The following is a 17,573-nucleotide window of genomic DNA, read 5'->3' on the forward strand; positions in this document are numbered from 1 at the left end:
AAAAGCCAGAAGGCTCTCCCCAGATTAGGCAGTTGGTTCCTTCACAACTTACTGCTGCTGAAAAAACTTCTTGTCAGCAAATAAATGCACAACAAACAAATTGTTATTTCTCAGAATAATAAACTGAATGGTTTTGCTATTCATTCTGGCAAGATTTGTACCCACTATAAACTAAAAAAAGAGACGTGCGGATGGCAAAAGATACAGCTGTTGTTTGCTTGAAAAAGAGATAAACAGCCCTGCAGAAGTTGATAATTTCTGCTGGGAAGTGTGGCGCCATTCAAATGAATGTCTCTACCAAAATGATACTTGGACAAAGCGAGAGTCAATTTCAGAACTCCTAAACATCTGCATTTGCTGTCAGCAGTTCATATAAATATACAAATGTTTCCCGCATTAAAGATGGAAGGTGGCGGGTGGGGAGAGAAAATAGATGCAGCATAGCAATAAGCATTCCTGAAATGCCAAGAAGAACTGATGCGACTCTCTCGTACTATGTGTGTGTGTCCTTATTCTTTCTTTCCACAAAGTGTTTACAAAAGCATCCAACTGGGGACTGAGGCTGCTTTGAGTAACTGCACCCTTCACTTTACTTCTTCTGACTAGCTCCTTCCCCAGTGCCCATGAGTCCCGTCTTGCAAATTGTAGTCCATGCTCTCTTCCCAGGTCCATGTGGCCTTTGCACATGGATAGCATTGGAGCTGTTGTTGTTGTTGTTGTTAGTCGCGAAGTCATGTCCTACCCATCGCAGCCCCATGGACAACATTCCTCCAGGCTTTCCTGTCTTCCACCATCCCCTGGAGTCCACTTAAGCTCACGCCAACTGCTTCAGGGACTCCATCTGGCCACCTCCTCAGCATAAAGTCGCAACCTGCACCCCTCCAGATAGAGCCGCCAACTACCAGGGCTGATGTTGGTTGTAGACCAGGATGTTTTATCAGCCGGAAGTTAACCACCCCTGCCTGCCATAGTTACCGCCCAAGGAAAGGATACCAGAGTGTCATTCTCCCTCTCCATCTTCTGAACTGTATGACCGCAGTCATTGTCTGAGTTGCATGTGTAATTTGGATCACAATGCACTTATGTTATGTGGATGCATTTTTGTGGGGAGGGATCTGCATATCAAAGTGTAATTTCAAAAATATATGTTCCCGGACTGCAAATAGCACCTGACCCTGTGCTCAAGTCAGAAGGTAAATTCCTGATCAAAAGCTGAACTTACATGAATTTCTCAAGTATCCCCGATGGACATGGAAATCCATCAACCCCGTGAATTGCTTCTTTGGAATGGGTGTTCCTTCACCACAGCATTTAGATGTGGTGTCATCCTGAAGTTGAGTTCTTTGCACCCCTTATTCGAAACCAAGATTCTCATGTATTCGCAGATATTACTTTTGAGAATGGCAGGTCACAAGTGCCATATCACCAAACTTTAAAAGGAGGTGTCCATGCCCTGCTCTCTCCTCTCTCCTGCCATGTTACCCACAAGATCTTTCAACAGAGGGTTGCACACACAAGGCAAAAATGGGAGAAATGCCACTTGCGTGCGCCAATCATTTAATATCATCTAATACCAATACTTAGCAGACCCTGAAACCAGACTGATTCATTCTGATTTGTACCCATGTTGATTTGCAAGCTTTATTTTATTTACTTTTTTAACAGGAACACCTGCTGCTGTTTGGTGTGCATTTTCCAAAATGTGCAGGCCTATTAGGCATATTCTTCAAAATCTAAACATTTCTCTACCATGGCTTAAAGTATGGATGTGGACACTTTTGAGATGTGGATGTTTTCCAAGCATTTCATTTGTTGTTGTTCTTGAAATTTGTCTGCAATCTTGGAAATGCACAGCCTTCAACTGTTCATTGCTTTGGGGTCTGGGTTCATTTCCAGAAGGAGCAAACTGGATAAATTATGGCCAAAAAATAAAATGGAACCCAGTGTTCATACACCTTTACTGCATAAAACCGGTTCAGAGAACTTCTGGGCCAAGAGGTGTGACAGGATAAAAGTTTAGATGGTTTCCATGTGGAACCAAGCTGAACGATTGAGATTAATTTTGTCAAGGTTTCTCTGCTTGGGTAATGAGTATGTTACCTGCCATGAACTGGAAAGATCCATGGTTATCATTACCGTATCTTGCTGGAAACCATTGCTATAGATCAGTTGTATCTAATGATGCAGTAGTGGATAGTACAAAAGCACATGTAATTTATTGTTCCCTGGGTAATGTCTCTTCATTCTCCTCCTCTGCAGACAATGGAGAATCCGAAGTATGAGTTAATAATAGAAGCAAAGGACATGGGCGGCTTGGATGTCGGGTTAACAGGCTCAGCCACTGCAACGATTCTTATTGATGACAAGAACGATCACGCACCAGTCTTCACCAAGAAGGAGGTAAATAGATCTGCTTACAATGCAGAGCAGTTAAGTCATGATTGGCCTGATCTTGAATCTGAAACAGGGCAATAACAAGAGGCACCACTGCTGATTAAATTTCAGGTGCAACCTGTGGATGGGTGTGTGGACGGAGGTTTTAGAACCCCTTCCTCCTGAGGCAAAATCCATACACCACTTTCTGCAGGAGATCTGGGCTCTCTTATTCTGCTTTTGGTGTTTCTTTGAAATGTTCACATTCCCTTGTGTTCCTGGGGGCAGATTTGGGGAGCCCAAAGTGACATTATTAAAGCTTTAATAAACAAAGCAACGCTGTATTTAAGCATGTACACTATGCCCTTCATAATCATTCAGAGCAGCTTATAAAATGAGGAGGAGGAGGTGCAGGGGAAGAAACAACAGAACACAATAGCACTCTCAAATTAATGCCACTGGTAATGAAGAGTAGCAGCTAATCATCGGAATAATATCTTACACTTAAAAATCCTGGGAACGCCCTTTAACGTGTTCATTTGGCACTTCATTGGGACCCTGTGGGAAAGAATATTCTAAACATTGAGTATCCCTCTGCCACCCAAGAGAGGACTTTCCCCCTTTGGCTTCCCCTTTACCTTAGATTTCTAGGGGCTTTGTATATGTCGATAAGTATTTCACTTAAGAAAGGCAGAATCTGTCTGTTTCTATTTCATGCTGGCCAAGCCACGTATTTCACTGAGACCATGTCTGCAAATGTGTCAACACAAACACACAATCCATATGCATTTTAGCATGCATTTCTCTCGGGTGTGTGCACTGCTTCTATTTCCCAAGTTGCCTTCAGTACAATTTGCTTGTGTGCTTACGTCTCCCAGGTATTATTTTCTGCACTTGCTTTTGCAAATTGCTTCCCAAAATTCTGAGATATGCAGATTTCAGTGTGAAAAAAGATTCTGGTTCACATGTAGGTCCATGAAGTGCAGATCAGGGAGAGTTGTATATAGAAAAAAGGACCAAACTTTTAATACATCCTTAATTGTAATTAAACTATGAAATTATCACAGAATAGGCTGAAGATCATTGCTGAAAATCTGATTTTCTCTTTATGAACCCACACTTGGATGGGTGTTGGCTGGAAGTCAGTTGGGAATAAGAGGAAGGAGACTAGGATTCAAATTACTTTTGGAGATATGTCAGTAGAAGATGGGGGAGAAGCATAATAATAATTGGCAATGAATTGAACAAATGCCAAGTGTGGTCTCATTCACCCCAACTTTCTTGAGTTGATTGGTATTGCTTCACAGAAGTCTGTAGTTATTTACCTGTCACCTGTTTTCACTTGGCACTTCCCTTCATACGAATCAAAAGCTGCAAGATGAAACTTGATGGAAATCATCAACTTTTGTCGGGAAACTGGTGAGCATTTTCCCTTGGAGAGCATCTCATTTTGACAGCACCTTAATGACTTTTCCAATAACAGAGCCTCTAAATTTAGTATCACTTTCCTTTTGTTGAAGGATAAATTATAGAAGAGCAATTTCTTTAAACATGAAAGACAGGGAGGTGAGATAGAAACCCCGCTGTGCAAATGTAGAAGGGTGCATTTACGTGGCGGGGGAAAATGAAAGGGGGGAAACCCCCTGTAGACTGTGGTTTCAGGGTTATCCCCAGTGCTTTTTTTGTAAAAAAAAAAAAAAAAAGTGCTGGTCTTGGGGTCACACTTTTACACTAAAAACGATCTTCAATTCGCCAACTTTTTTTGAAATAATGAACTTATTTACCTTTTGCACGTAGCCAGTCACTCCACACACACACAAACATGATGGTCGCCGCCGGCAGCAAGCACTCAGCACGCGACCCCACGACCCATCCCAAGCTGAGCAGCGCCCACACAAGCAGCGCCAACGCACAAGCAGCCCGCAGGCGCTATGTTAATGATGTTTGCCGCTGACCCGCTACACTCGACAGGGCGATTCACAATCATTTGGAAAAATCCATCAAAAAAAGGTGCCAGAACGCCATTGCGGTGCGTTCTATGACAAAAAAAGCCCTGGTTATCCCACCCTTCTCAGAGATTCCGACAGATATTCACACTGAATTCTTCCATATAGGAATTCCAGCACCTGTCAATTGGTCTTTCACTGTGGCCTTTAACTGCAGCACAACTAGGAAGCTGCTATGTAATGAGTAGACCATGGACCATGTTGACCAGTACAGTCAACACTGACTGGGAGGTGCTGTCCAGGGTTTCAGCAGGATTCTTCCCTGACCCTAGGGAGATGCCAGGAAGCGGTCCTGGAAACTTCTACATTAAAAGGTGTTCTATCACTGGACTATAGTCTTTCCGTAATTGATTCGTTGAATTTCAGAAGATCTGGTGGTCATCGGTAGCTAAGATGGCTTTAGAATGAGAGAAGCAGCACTGGAAGATGTCCTAGAAATCAACCCCATGTTCAGTTTGGGAATCTTGCAAGCACAGCATTTCCAAGATAGGTGGTTTAATTGCAGCGAAGGACAGTCCATAACTTTCCAAACAAATCTGTTTTCATGGTTCTCAACTGTGAAATAGAAGGTCGTCTGAAAAAGTATATTTGGAATAACGTATGTTATGGTAGCTATGTGGAGTATATCATCCATCCCCTATTATAGATGGGTATAATAGTCACACCTGACTTTCTAGCCTAAAATTGACTTTCAGCGGAGGGTTGGAATGGCTGCAATAAGTCCAGTGGAAAAAAAACAGTCAGAAAACAGGTATTTAATGTCTGCATCTCCAAACCAACCAACCAAGCAGCAAAAACCTATCAAGTAACAAAGAACTCATTTCTAATGTATAAGAATAATGGTAGCATTATGAGAATGAAAGCCATTAGCAAAATGGCATTGGGATAATACAAACATGGCCTAGAATAAAAATTATAATACAATATAAAGAGGCCCCAAAGTTAAGATAGTTGCAATTCCTTGCTGTCTTTTGCTTTTATTATTCTCCCATTGTTTAATGTTATCTAGTTGACAGCGATTCCTTTTGAAGAGAGTAATTGCAATTTTGCTTCTGTTCATAATTATTCATTCCCCAATATCAGGTTGAGAGGCTAGAAGGAGAAAGGGAAGAATCAGAATAGCATTGTTAAACATTAAAACAGTGTGTCAGCTAATAAAATCTAATGACACTTTAAATAGATGGCCCTGGAGGAGGGTTTGCCAAAATACTAACACACAAAGTTGTTGTTGTTGTTGTTGTTGTTGTTGTTTTTAATGCAATTTCTAATACCCAAAGCTCTCTGGGGGATTCACAACTGTACATAAAAACAATGCAATAAAATACAGTAAAATAGTCATACATCTTATTAAAAGAAACATTTGGGGGGGGGGGAATTGAACAGAGCTGAAAACAAACTATGAAAGATGGCCCTACAAAATAGAAGCATCTGGGATGGGTAATCCCTCAAGACTTTGGTGACCAATCTTTGAAACTATATTCACACTTGATGGTTAGCATCCACTGGGTTTAATGAAAAACCTTTCAGAGCTCAAGATGAGAGAGAAATCTGCATGCTTTATCTTTTAATGTGAACTTATGGAATGCGCTCCCCAGAGATGTCTGCCTGGCACCGTCCTTATTTGTTTTTCAGTGCCAGGCAAAGACCTTTTTATTTAAACAATATTTTAATAACTTTTAATATTATTTACTGGTTGTAATTTTTACAGCCAGGGTGAATCCGGATTTTAATATGTATTCTTTATATGCTTGAGTGTGTTGGAAGCCGTCCCGAGGTTCATGCGAATGGGATGGCATACAAAAACTCCAAATAAATAAATAAATAAATAAACAAACAAACTTAACTGATTTCACAATTTCGCATCAGTAAATGAAGGTGACTTCGGATATCCTTCAAAATTCCCAAATTTTGCAAAGCAGCTCACCAAGAATATTGACGGATATGTGTAACATGTGACCAAAACTGCATTTACAGAATATATGCTTCTCCCCTATGTCCCTTCCCATTCCTTGAGATCTGAGGCAGGGGTCCTTCTCTGGGACCCCCCCTCTTTCAAGGAAATTAGGAGGGTAGCTACCCAGAGAAGGTCCTTTTCAGTGGTGGCGCCCTAACTGTGGAACACGCTCCCCAGGGAGGTTCGCCTGGCACCACCACCACCTTCCTTTTGGCATCAGGCAAATAACTTTTTATCTTCCCAACATTTTAACATTTAAATGGTTTTATCATGGATTTTATCGTGAATGGTCAGATACAGTGTGTTGTGTGCAGTTGTTTGGTTTTTTGTTTTTTGTAAGTTGTCCAGAGACTTTAGTATAGGACAGCATAGAAAAACTACAAAATAAATTAATAATAAGTATAAGCATTCAACTTATTTATTTATTATTTATTTATTAAAACATTTTTATGCCGCCCCATTCGCTGAAGCCTCGGGGCAGCTCACATCATTAAGCTAAAATAATTATAATATAAATTAAAAATATAAATATTAAATTAAAATACAACAATACAGTATAAAATAAGCCGCCCTGGCCAGATAAAACCAATAATGTTAACAGTTAAAATGCCGCTTGAATAAAAAGGTCTTCGCCTGGCACCGAAAAACAAATAACGACGGCGCCAGGCGGACCTCTCTGGGGAGCACGTTCCATAACTTAGGCGCCACCGCAGAGAAAGCCCTCCTCCGAGTAGCCACCCTCCTAATTTCTTTCACGGAGGGTTCCTGGAGAAGGGCCTCCCCCGCCGATCTCAAGGGGCGGCTGGGCGTATATGGATGCAAGTGCTCCTTCAGGTAACCAACTTCTAGGGAAACCACTTTCAAAAAAGGCTGTATCTCTGGCAGCTTTCAAAATACCATTATCGGGAGAAATGGACGAGAGTACAGGTTCTCATGCAACAATGAGATCTCAAAAATGGAGATGAACTGAACATAATTTGAAAAAAATGAGCCACAGAGGGAAACTATAGTTGAGCGGCTCTTCCTACTCAAACTGGAACACAAGAAGTTGCTTTAAAGCAGGTCAGACTATTTGTTCATCCAGCATAGCAAAGCAGACACTGTTTCTCTGAGGTCTCAAGCAGAGGAGGGTCTCTCATCTGCCAGCTGAGAGCCCTTTAAGGTGAGTACCAGGGATGGTTCCTGGGATCACTTTGAAGCTGGTCTTGATGAAGATCAAGAGCTTCTGGGACCCCTGGAAGCTGGATCAAATTCATCCTTTCCTTAGTCCATCCAGGATTGTTCAATAGGTATCACTTAAGGATGAAGGCCAGGTCCAGCAGGGATGCAAACAAAGAGTTCTGTTCAGACAACCCCATAAAATGTATTAGCTACGCATTTGGGAGTTTCACTCTTCCTTTGAAAAGGCAAAGCCACCCGTGCCTTCGCAAAATCTACTTTTAACTCTCTTCTCCATTTGAACCCATACTTGACATGCGGTATTTGGAACCTTTGTTCCAGAGTCAGAAATCCAAACCCCTTTGGATGTCCAAAGCTCTTTTCAATAAGGGTTGTTGGATCCAGGACTCAGTGTATGTATAACTAAGTCCCCACCGCCTTTAGAAAAATTGACTGTTAGAAGCAGCTAGTACTTACTACAGTCTTCCGAATAACGCAGGCTAGTCAATGGATTAATTAACAAAAGAAAAGTAAATTATGCCAGTAAATATATGCAGTGCCAACCATTAATTGAATTTGCCTCTAGGTGTGGCTACTCTCTTCAGTTCGAGTGTGAGGACAGCGAGAAGAATGAAAGACTAAAAATAGGCTTTAAAAGAAAATTAGTCTCATTAACTAACGAAAGAGAGGCATAACCTTTGAGGTTGTAATTACAGCTGCTGTGAAATACGATCCTAGGATTTTCACACTTTTTACAGCGTCATATGGGGTGGCCTTGTTCTTGCTATTCTCACTGTGGGAAGCAATATGCATTGCGTGCGACCGGTTTATTGACCTTGATGCCAAGTCCATCCAAAGGTCCATGTGGTGTGAAGATGATTCCTCAAAAGGAACGGGGGAACCTGCCATCATCCAGATGTTGTTGGGACAACAGCTTTCAGCACTGGCCACACTGAATAGGGTCACACATTTCCATACCTTTCTCAATTTATTTATTTATTATTTATTTATTAAAACATTTTTATGCCGCCCCATTCGCCGAAGCCTCGGGGCGGCTTACAACATCAATCAATCAATCAATCAATCAGTTATTTATTTGGTCATTGTCCAGCCAATGAATAAAACACAAAATTACAATTAGTTACAAATAAGAAACATACACTACTAATAAAATTACAATAATTAAGAAAGTAAAAGCATTCTGGTAGAACCTAACAAGATTTAGGGTTAATTCTACCATGCACTGTACAAACCACTGAACAGTATTTGGCTGTAGTCAAGGAGTTAAAATTGGATTGATCAGATAAAAATAACTTAAGATTTTAAAAATCAGGGTAACCAGGATATTTAAAAATGAGTGGGGATAACAGCTCCTGGAGCGTACCTGTGTAGAGATGGCAGTAAAGTACAACATGCTCCAGCCATTCAATTGTTTCTCCCCCACATGGACACAGCCTCTTTTCAAGGGGTATTTTTTGATCTCTCCCTTCAGTAATGGCTGTTGGGAAGGCATTGAATCTGGCTAGTCATACCTGTCTTAAACCACCCCCATTGATGAAGCAACCAAAGAAAATGCCCTTTAACCCACAACAGTGATCTGCACTCGATGTTCTTTACAACTGCGCAGAATCTGAAGGCCACATAGGTTGGAAGAGCATTAAATAGAAGCAACTTTTCTGGCACAGTGACATGGGAGTTCCTGATCATATGGAAACATCAATGGGTGTTTCCATGCTCAGGAGTAAGGATGCCTTTGATGCATTTCAGTGTGGGGTATGGTAAGAAGGGTCCTTTGACATCAGTGGCTACCCGGCGCAGCTCTTCTCTGCCCTTATGCTTTCACTGAACTTGACTGCATGACTTATACCTTTTTTCCTCTCTTGATATGGATCAATTCTCTTTCTCCCGCACCTTTCTGAAGTCAACTGAGGTAATTCACAAAAATATCAGAAAACAAAAGCCATAGTGTGAAAAGCATAGTAAAACATGTAAAAGAACCTTCCTCTTTGAAATTTGCTCACGGAACGTTTCTTACTGGCTAAATTAGAGCTACAATGAATAAATAGACTTTATAATGAGAAGAATTTAAATGATTAAGTTTTAAAGGCTACGGTCTCTCTCTCTCTTTCTCTCTTTTTAATCTCAGTCTCTTTTCCTGAACATGATGCGCATAGGAATTGTATGCAGATATTTCTTTCACTTTTCTTTCCTTTCTCCAGAGATTTTTTTAAACTATGTTTCCCCCTAAGTGTCCTGCACTATTGAGTGACAACTAAATTTTGGCTAAAAGTAGTTATGTACAGACCGCCTTCCTCAGGTACCTTAAGTTACCCATGTCCTCAAGATGCATTTTTCAATTCTGAATGATGGATGGCCAAAATCATCCCAATGAAAGCGAGTGACACCAGGGATGAAGCTGGCTGAAGAGCTGCACTTTCTTCCAAATGTGAAGACAGGAGTTTGGGAATGGCCCCAACTCTCTCCTGGTGGCACTCATTTCTCCACTCGAATCCACCTCAGCAAGGAAAAAGCAGAAACACTTCCCTGTGGTTTCTGCTGAGTACATCAGCAAGCCCTGAGCAATTTCTGATTTTCTCAGAGTCATTCTGTTAATCCTTTCCTTGCCCTCCCTTTATCCCTCAGTGAAAACGGAAGGAGGACTGTCAGTTCATGTGTGAATTCCGAGGTAATATTAAAAGATGGCTTCCAGCAAGTTCTCTAGCTGCCATATCTAGTTGGCTTCCCCAGTATATACATAGGCCTGAGAATCGAACACTCTGCCTTCATACTTGCTCTGAATGCTCTGAACATTGTAATTACACATGAGTGCATACAAGTGTACTTTCGAGCAGGCATGCATCCATTCCTGTGTTAATTCCGTGAAGGACTTACCAGCATATCTTTTGATCCTTAAAATAAGTTTTGAAAGATGATTGCAAAACAAATAATTTCAAACCAGCCAGATTCCGAATAGAAATCAGGAAAATATTCCTGAGTGTGAAAGCAGGACAATAATGGAACCAGTGACCTATGGTGGTTGTGGGTTGTCCCACACCAGAGGCATTCAAGATGCATCTGGACAGTCTTCTGCAGGACCACTGAAGACGAGTTTAGGATCAAAGCCTGCATCTAGAGATGACGGGAGATCAGCCTTTCCTAACCTTGTGCCTTCCAGACACGTTTGGATTGCAACACCCAGCATCTCCAGTCAATGTCCCTGCTGGATGGGAATTCTGGGACTTGCAGTCCAAGTGCCTCTGAAGGCCACCAAGTGGGGGAAAGCTGCTTTAGGTAGCCTGGTGGCAACCCATTCAAGTTCATACGAGCCCTTTGAATGGGGCCTGGAAACGGACAGCAGCCAGTGAGGGTGGAAAGCTATAGGCCTAATAGGACCCCAGTTGGTATGGCCACTGTCCACTTCGGCAACATGGAAGTCAGACCATGGGTTAGAAGAAGCTCCCTGTTCCTGACCAAGTTGGCATAATGCATACCTCCGTTCCTGAAAGGACCTCCTGCGCAGGTGTTCTCCGGTCTCCAAACTCGCTCTGCCACGATCTCAGTGGGGCACTTGCCTTCCCATCCTCTCACCCTCTCACCTTCCCATGTATTTTAGGTGGCATCTCTCATCATTCCTGACGGACCCTGGAGCCCCCAAAATCTGAAGCACGCCACACTGGGGTCGGCTGTCCGATACTTATTTGTTCCTTTGCGACACAGTTCATAATTTTTCACGCTGACACGTGTGACAAATACACCCAGAAGATCTTGTAATTAATTAATTTCCCTTCATCCATAATTGGGGTCATAACTACGGAGACACATGTGCCATAGCTGGAATCCATTTACAAAGTGCCTATTTAGTCTATTAGTCAAATTGACAGCTATTAATGAAAGGCTGCTCTAAGGAAGTCAGCATCCAAACTGAAATTAGCATTTCTCCCCCCTGTAAATTAAGCATGTGTGCATTTTAATCTTGCCAAGATGGGATGGGGGGAACTAAACTAAACATATACTATCTGGAATTAAAGTTGAAGGTCTAGTTCAAACAGTAACATATTTTCCCCTCAGGCTTAATTTTCCTCAGTATCTATTTAGCTAGATACTAATATCTAAAGATTTAATGGACCCTCTAATCTGCATGGTAATTTGAACTGCAATTGAAAAGACCAGGATCAATAGTCATATATTTTTGGAAGCTGCTGATTTAACAATAAACAGTGATGTTCCATAAAAATATATATTTGATTGTTTTCTGAGTTTTTAATCACTCAGCCTGATTACATATCCCAGACTTTTAAAAATACAGAGATGATGTCAAAACAAGGCTTTTAAAGGAGTGTTTGGAAATAGTTGGGAGTCAATTGATGAGGTTCTAGGCTGTCATTATGTAGTGTTTATTCATTTATTAAAAGCGTTTGTATGCTGTCCTATTATACAAGATCTCAGGATGGCTTACAATATTTAAAAACAATTAAAACAACCATTTCAATAAATAATAAAACAAAACAAAACAATAAATCACAAAACAAGCAAAGAAACTAAACTTAAAAGCTGTTAAATTTTAAAATACTGTTTAAATAAAAAGGTTTTGGCCTGGCACCGAAAAGAGTATAAACTTGGCTTCAGGAGAACCTCTCCGGGAAGTACATTCCAAAGTCTGGGCACCACAGCAGAGAAGGCCCTACTCTGAGTTGATGAGTTTTTTACCTCTCTTAGAGAGGGTTCCCGAAGCAGGGCTTCTCCTGCAGATCTTACGGGGCATGAGGGCATATAAGGAAGGAGTCATTCCTTCAGGTATCCTGGTCCCAAGCCATTTAGGGCTTTATAAATATTGTTTATATATCCTTGTATACATGAGCCCCAGCAACCCTTTCCTCTCCCTTTGCATGATTTCCATCTTTTCAGTTAGAATGGGAGACAAGGGAGCTGCTTGTGAAGAAGTGGTATGGGCTGGACTCATGCAAATAGGTGTGAGAAGGAAGGCGAAAGAGGTGTGGTTGAGCCAGTCTGGCTGAGCAGTGCCTTTCTCTCCTGTATTTCTATGAAGGAAAACGCCATGGTGGTAGAGAGGAAGAAGTCCCTCAAAGCGCCAGCGCCAGTATATGCATCCAGGGCTTCACAGAAGGGGCAATGTGTATTTTGGGGGAGGGAGAGTTTGAGTTCGTGTGTGAGATTTCTGAGAGGGACATAACCGTGTGATTCCCCTATCTTGGATCTATTTTCCCCAGAGTGAATCCTGTTGGCAGAACTGGCATCAGCACCCAGTACCAGCCAGCAGCTGCTGATGCGCCAACATGTTGTCCCTGAGCCACAAATTCTCCTAAAAGTGGGGGTGGGGGTGGGATCCAGCTATGCAACATTTTTGTTTCACTGTAATGCACCCAATTTAGCGGGCTGCTAAATGACTTGGGCACATGCTAATGACACCCCCCCCTCGTTCTCTCTTTCATACCTACTAGCTTTTGCTATTGCTACTACCAATTGCATCAGTTGAACTTACCAGAGGACACTGATAGGTTGGGAAGAACCTAGCTTTGAGTTTCCCGAAAGCTGCAGCCAGCTTAACTTTCTACTGATGCTGAAGGAGTTAACTTCCCAGCTGCCTTGTTCTTTGCTGCTCTAGGGATGCTGTTTCTTTGTCAGCCCGGAGCCAAATTCCATTCCCACATGCCTTCCAGCGGGGCTGACAGAAAGAAGGGCATGGCCAAGATAACCACAATGCCAGCCCTTTTTAATGGAACTCCCTTCCTGCACAATGCCCGGTAAGACACCCGAAATTGGTAATCAGAGGAAGGGGGTTGGAGAAGCAGCTAGGCCAATTCCCAAAAGCCTGGTGGCCTTGGGTTGGGACGCCACGCAGGTGAGATCTGAGCCTGGAGTCCAAAGGTCTCCATTGCTGCTCAGAAGGGTCTGGTAGAAACCAGGGAATGGCGATTCCAAGGAAGCAGAACGGAGTGCTAACTCGGGGTGGGAGCTCTTTGGCTGTGGAACAGACTGCTTTGGGAGGTGGTGGGACCTCCTTCAGGGGAAGTCTGGGGGCAGAAGCTGGACACTCTGTCAGAGATGCTACATTGTACTCTGCAGTATATCCCCTACAATGCATTACTTTTTCAAAGTAACTGTGCATTACTTTTTTGCAAGTGAAATGCCTCTTGGTTCTAAGTCGCTGCAGGGATGCAAGGACAGAGGGGCAGAAGAAAGAAGAGACACATCTAGGTAGATCATCCTCTCTTTCATCCCGCTCCAGCTCCACTTTACCTTCAAAGAGGCTTCGTGTTCAGAAACGCTGAACATCTAAACAATATCCCCTTGAAAGAATTCAAGTGATGTTCAAGGAAGGGGGTGGAGGAAAGCAGTGCCCAAACTGGAGGAGAGCAAAATTACTAGCAATTTTTAAAATAACAAAATATCGTTTCTTCAACAGGAGAAACTGTACATTAACAAAAGAATTTGAAGACAGCTCCCTGTTTTTCCTTCTCCAGCTGCACTCTGTCTGCACATTAATTTGGTTTCATTAAATATCTGCTTACCAAGTAGAATGCCTTGTTCGCGCACACCATGTCGCAAAGAAAGTGTGTGTGGGGGAGAATCCATTTACTGCAGCCTCTTTCCACTTATCACACAATTAGACCTGGGTATACAGCGTAGCAGTTTTTACATTCATCCGCTCCTCGCAAAGGTCGGCAGCGATGCTTTTGTTCCACTCTCTACCAGGGTCACCAAATCCATGCTGCTCTCCCTGTAATCTCCAGATAAACGCATTTCAGCGGGCTGCAAAATGACACAGAACAGACTTGGTACAATCGGGAAGCAACAAACACTTGTAAAAACACAAGCAAGCAACACTAAGGAGAAAGAAGTGGGCAAGTGGAATTGGCCCTGATGCCCAACCCCCCCCCCCCAATCTTTAAATCTGATTCTGGCTTGTGGATTGTGTTTCTCTGACATGCAATTGACTCCATCTATTTCCAAACACTCCTTTAGAAGCCTTGTTTTGAGAACGGCTCTGTGTTTTTAAAAGTCTTTCTTGTGTTCTGATGGCTTAGTCCATGTTCTAATCCTCCCTGGCCATTTTGGGGGCAGCTGCTTTGATCAGTCATAAGTTCTGCGTCGAGAAGTATGGATGGGAACGTCCACATCCTGTGCCAGGCTCAGCATCAAACCCTGACAATCAGAAAGCCTCTTGATACCAGAGGCTACACCTTCCCCACGAAGCCCCTCCCATTCACGAATTCTGCAGGCTTTGCCCACCCCATCTGTCCAGTGCCTTAGAAAAAACAAAAAGAAACCACAAACACAGAGGAGCAATTTGAGAAATATGAGTACAGTTCTGCCTGAAATCTTAATGAGGAAGAAATCCATTGATCAAACAGGGAAATGCCAGCAGCCAAAATACAAAGAAAACCCCAATCAGGATTCATTTAAGTAATTTGGCCTCAAAACCTGGAAGAGCCCTGAAAGAGGACCTTTGCATATACAGTCATCATCTTTTAAACTCCGCATCCATTTAAGGAATAGAACACGTTTCATGTAAGGAAAAAAAATAGGCTCTTGTGCCTCTGAGCAGGTACACTGGGATCCTCCCAGAATCTAAATTTCCCCTGACTTCCTTGCAATAAATTCATGTCCCTGGGAAAACCACAAACTCTGCTGGGCTTTTGAAATCTTCTCTGAATCCTTCTTAGTGTTGTGAGTCTTTAATTTTTCAGAAGCCTTCTGAAATGTGTAATTTAGTCCCATTACTTGGCTGCCTGCAGCTTCCTTTTGAGCCAGGCTCTTCTGCTGTGTTCTCTTGCTCTCTCCATTACCTGCACCTGGCCTTGCCAAAGCTAAATTACAACCTCCTGCCTCCCTGGCCCAGAGATACTTTTGATCTTTCCTTCTCCTATTGATGTCCAATATTATCCCCCCAAATTTGCTCTCAGGAACAACTTGATTGCTTTCTCCTTTTAAATTCTTCTTCTGCATTCTTCTATTTCACAACTGTTCTGTGTTCCCTGGGTCTTTTTCCCTCTCGGTATAACTCTGTATACAACCAAACAAGATGAATTAGTTCCTGCGATGCTCCTCCTTCTGTTGTAAGCTCATGCAGCATGTTTGAAGACTCAGTTATTGGTCATCAATCTGCTGATAGACAGCTTAATAGATGGTGAAATCTTTCCATGTTGCTGTCCGAATTTCTGCTTTTCACCATCCCCAACTCCCGATGCTAGAGAAAATTTACAAAGGACTCAAATGCATTCAAATTTCAAATCCAATTCTTTCTTCCATTCCCTGTAGCAACACATCGGGACCCAGAGGCTTTTCACATCAACCTCATGTATTAACATTGTTATACTGCTATATTTGTTCAAAGGTCATCAAAGCCATGAACGATTCCAAGCCATAAAAGCATAACTTGGCAAAAAGAGCATTTAACTTTGAGAACATCTAGAAACCTCTAATTTAAAGGAGAATAATGATGATGATGCAAGAGACCCGGTGATGGACCTTCGTCACCTCTCTTAGTAAGCCTGCGAGTGTATCACAACCTCTTCCAATGGCATTCTGTTCTCTTTTGGCCTCTGACTGAAATGTAGCCGTCAATAATAAATCCGCACATTTTCTACCAATGCTAAATGTTCACCTTTTGTGTCCCACAGGGCTCTTTCCCAAGTACCCATTAGGGAAACAAATTCTGTAAGTCTTGTTTACCAGACTGCCTGTGGAGACATTTCTCAGAATACCAGTTGGATCCAGCTTGCATTGTGTGGATGAAACACTTAGTAATAGACTTGTGCTGAAGGAGAACATGTTCTGCCACCGGAATGAGTAGATCTTGCTAATGAAAAGCACTTTGCTTTTGGAGAGCAAGAGAAAAGAAAAATTAAGCACTTAAATAGGTGGCCTGCGTTCATTTGTTGTGTTGCTGAGGCCTGTTTACAACCAGCTGGGCTGTTCATGTGTTTTTCCATCCTGTAGTCTGGATATATGTGTTTGTCAAATGAGTGATTCAGAGACAAATCATGGCTTGCCAAAACAAACAGTTAAAATGCCTCCATCTTTCCCTAGTAATGTAATAACCGGCTCAAGGGGAGAGATGTACCATTTTTCTTGCAAAACATCCAAGTGGGAGACTGCGCCGAATAAACCCCAAGTCTGATATCCCAATCAGAAGAAGGTGGAATTAGGGGAAAGAGAACCAAGTAATGCTCCCCAGAGAGCCTTTTCTAATAGCAGCCTAGGCAGGGTTGTGTTAAAGAAATGGACTAACTTCCCTTTGCAACCTTCCTTTAAAAAAATATTTTAATAGCTAATGCCCTATGACCTTTGTTCTGTATTGCTGTTTGTATTTCATTGTTATTTTATTTTTAATGTGCCGTCATTGGTTTTTATTGTGCTTTTATCTTGTAATTGTGAGCCATCCAAAGGTACTGTGGGGCAATTGGGTGGCATACACATGTTTTAAATAAGGAATCCTTCAACATGTGCACTTGGGAGAACACTCTGGAGTAGCCTTGCCTCAAAAGAAGTACTCTGAGAAGTACTTCTCCAAACTGTGTTCTGTTGTGAAAACCGCGTGCACAATATGTGTCAGTTAGGACAGCACGCATGCCGATGCATGTTTTAGAAGGAATTTCCTCAAGAAGCATGCATTTCCATTCAATCCTATAAAAACCTTTGAGTTCGGGACGGCTCAGACTGGAGAAACTCTCGATTTTCAAGGTGGAGAGAACTTCAGCCTGGGCAAATGAGACACCTCCAGAGGTGGGAAGATGTGTCCTTCATAATAGGGGCTCAGTGGCAACTCTTGCATGGTTTTCTCTCATTGCAGCACGAGGGTACATAAGATGGGATGGAGCAACCTGGCCGGGAGTGCTTTCCCTTCCCTGCTCTGCGCACGACCAAGTGGCTAATTGCAGGCCTGGTGCTCAGTGAGTCTGCAGGGCCGTACGGAGAAAATTGCAAATCTCAGAGCATTCATCTCCACTATATTAATAAGGCTCATTTTGTCTCCCTGGGCAGAAATGGCTGTCACATCCAACAGCAGAAGCACACAAATCAAACATGCAGCATTGGGTGCTGGCCTCTAACCCGTGTAA

General features: G+C 42.4%; 1 protein-coding gene across 2 annotated transcripts in view; it reads left to right on the plus strand.

Annotated features, from left to right (window-relative positions):
* Window positions 1-17,573, plus strand: part of CDH13 (cadherin 13) — a 502,431-nt gene that overhangs the window by 416,128 nt on the left and 68,730 nt on the right. For both annotated transcript variants that reach the window (XM_044427973.1, XM_044427974.1), the window contains one exon: window positions 2,260-2,400. In XM_044427973.1, the coding sequence (XP_044283908.1) occupies window positions 2,260-2,400 (141 nt within the window). The remainder of the gene's footprint in view (window positions 1-2,259; window positions 2,401-17,573) is intronic.

This window comes from Varanus komodoensis, unplaced genomic scaffold (assembly GCF_004798865.1).
Source record: "Varanus komodoensis strain SLA01 unplaced genomic scaffold, ASM479886v1 scaffold19, whole genome shotgun sequence".
Taxonomy (NCBI): domain Eukaryota; kingdom Metazoa; phylum Chordata; class Lepidosauria; order Squamata; family Varanidae; genus Varanus; species Varanus komodoensis.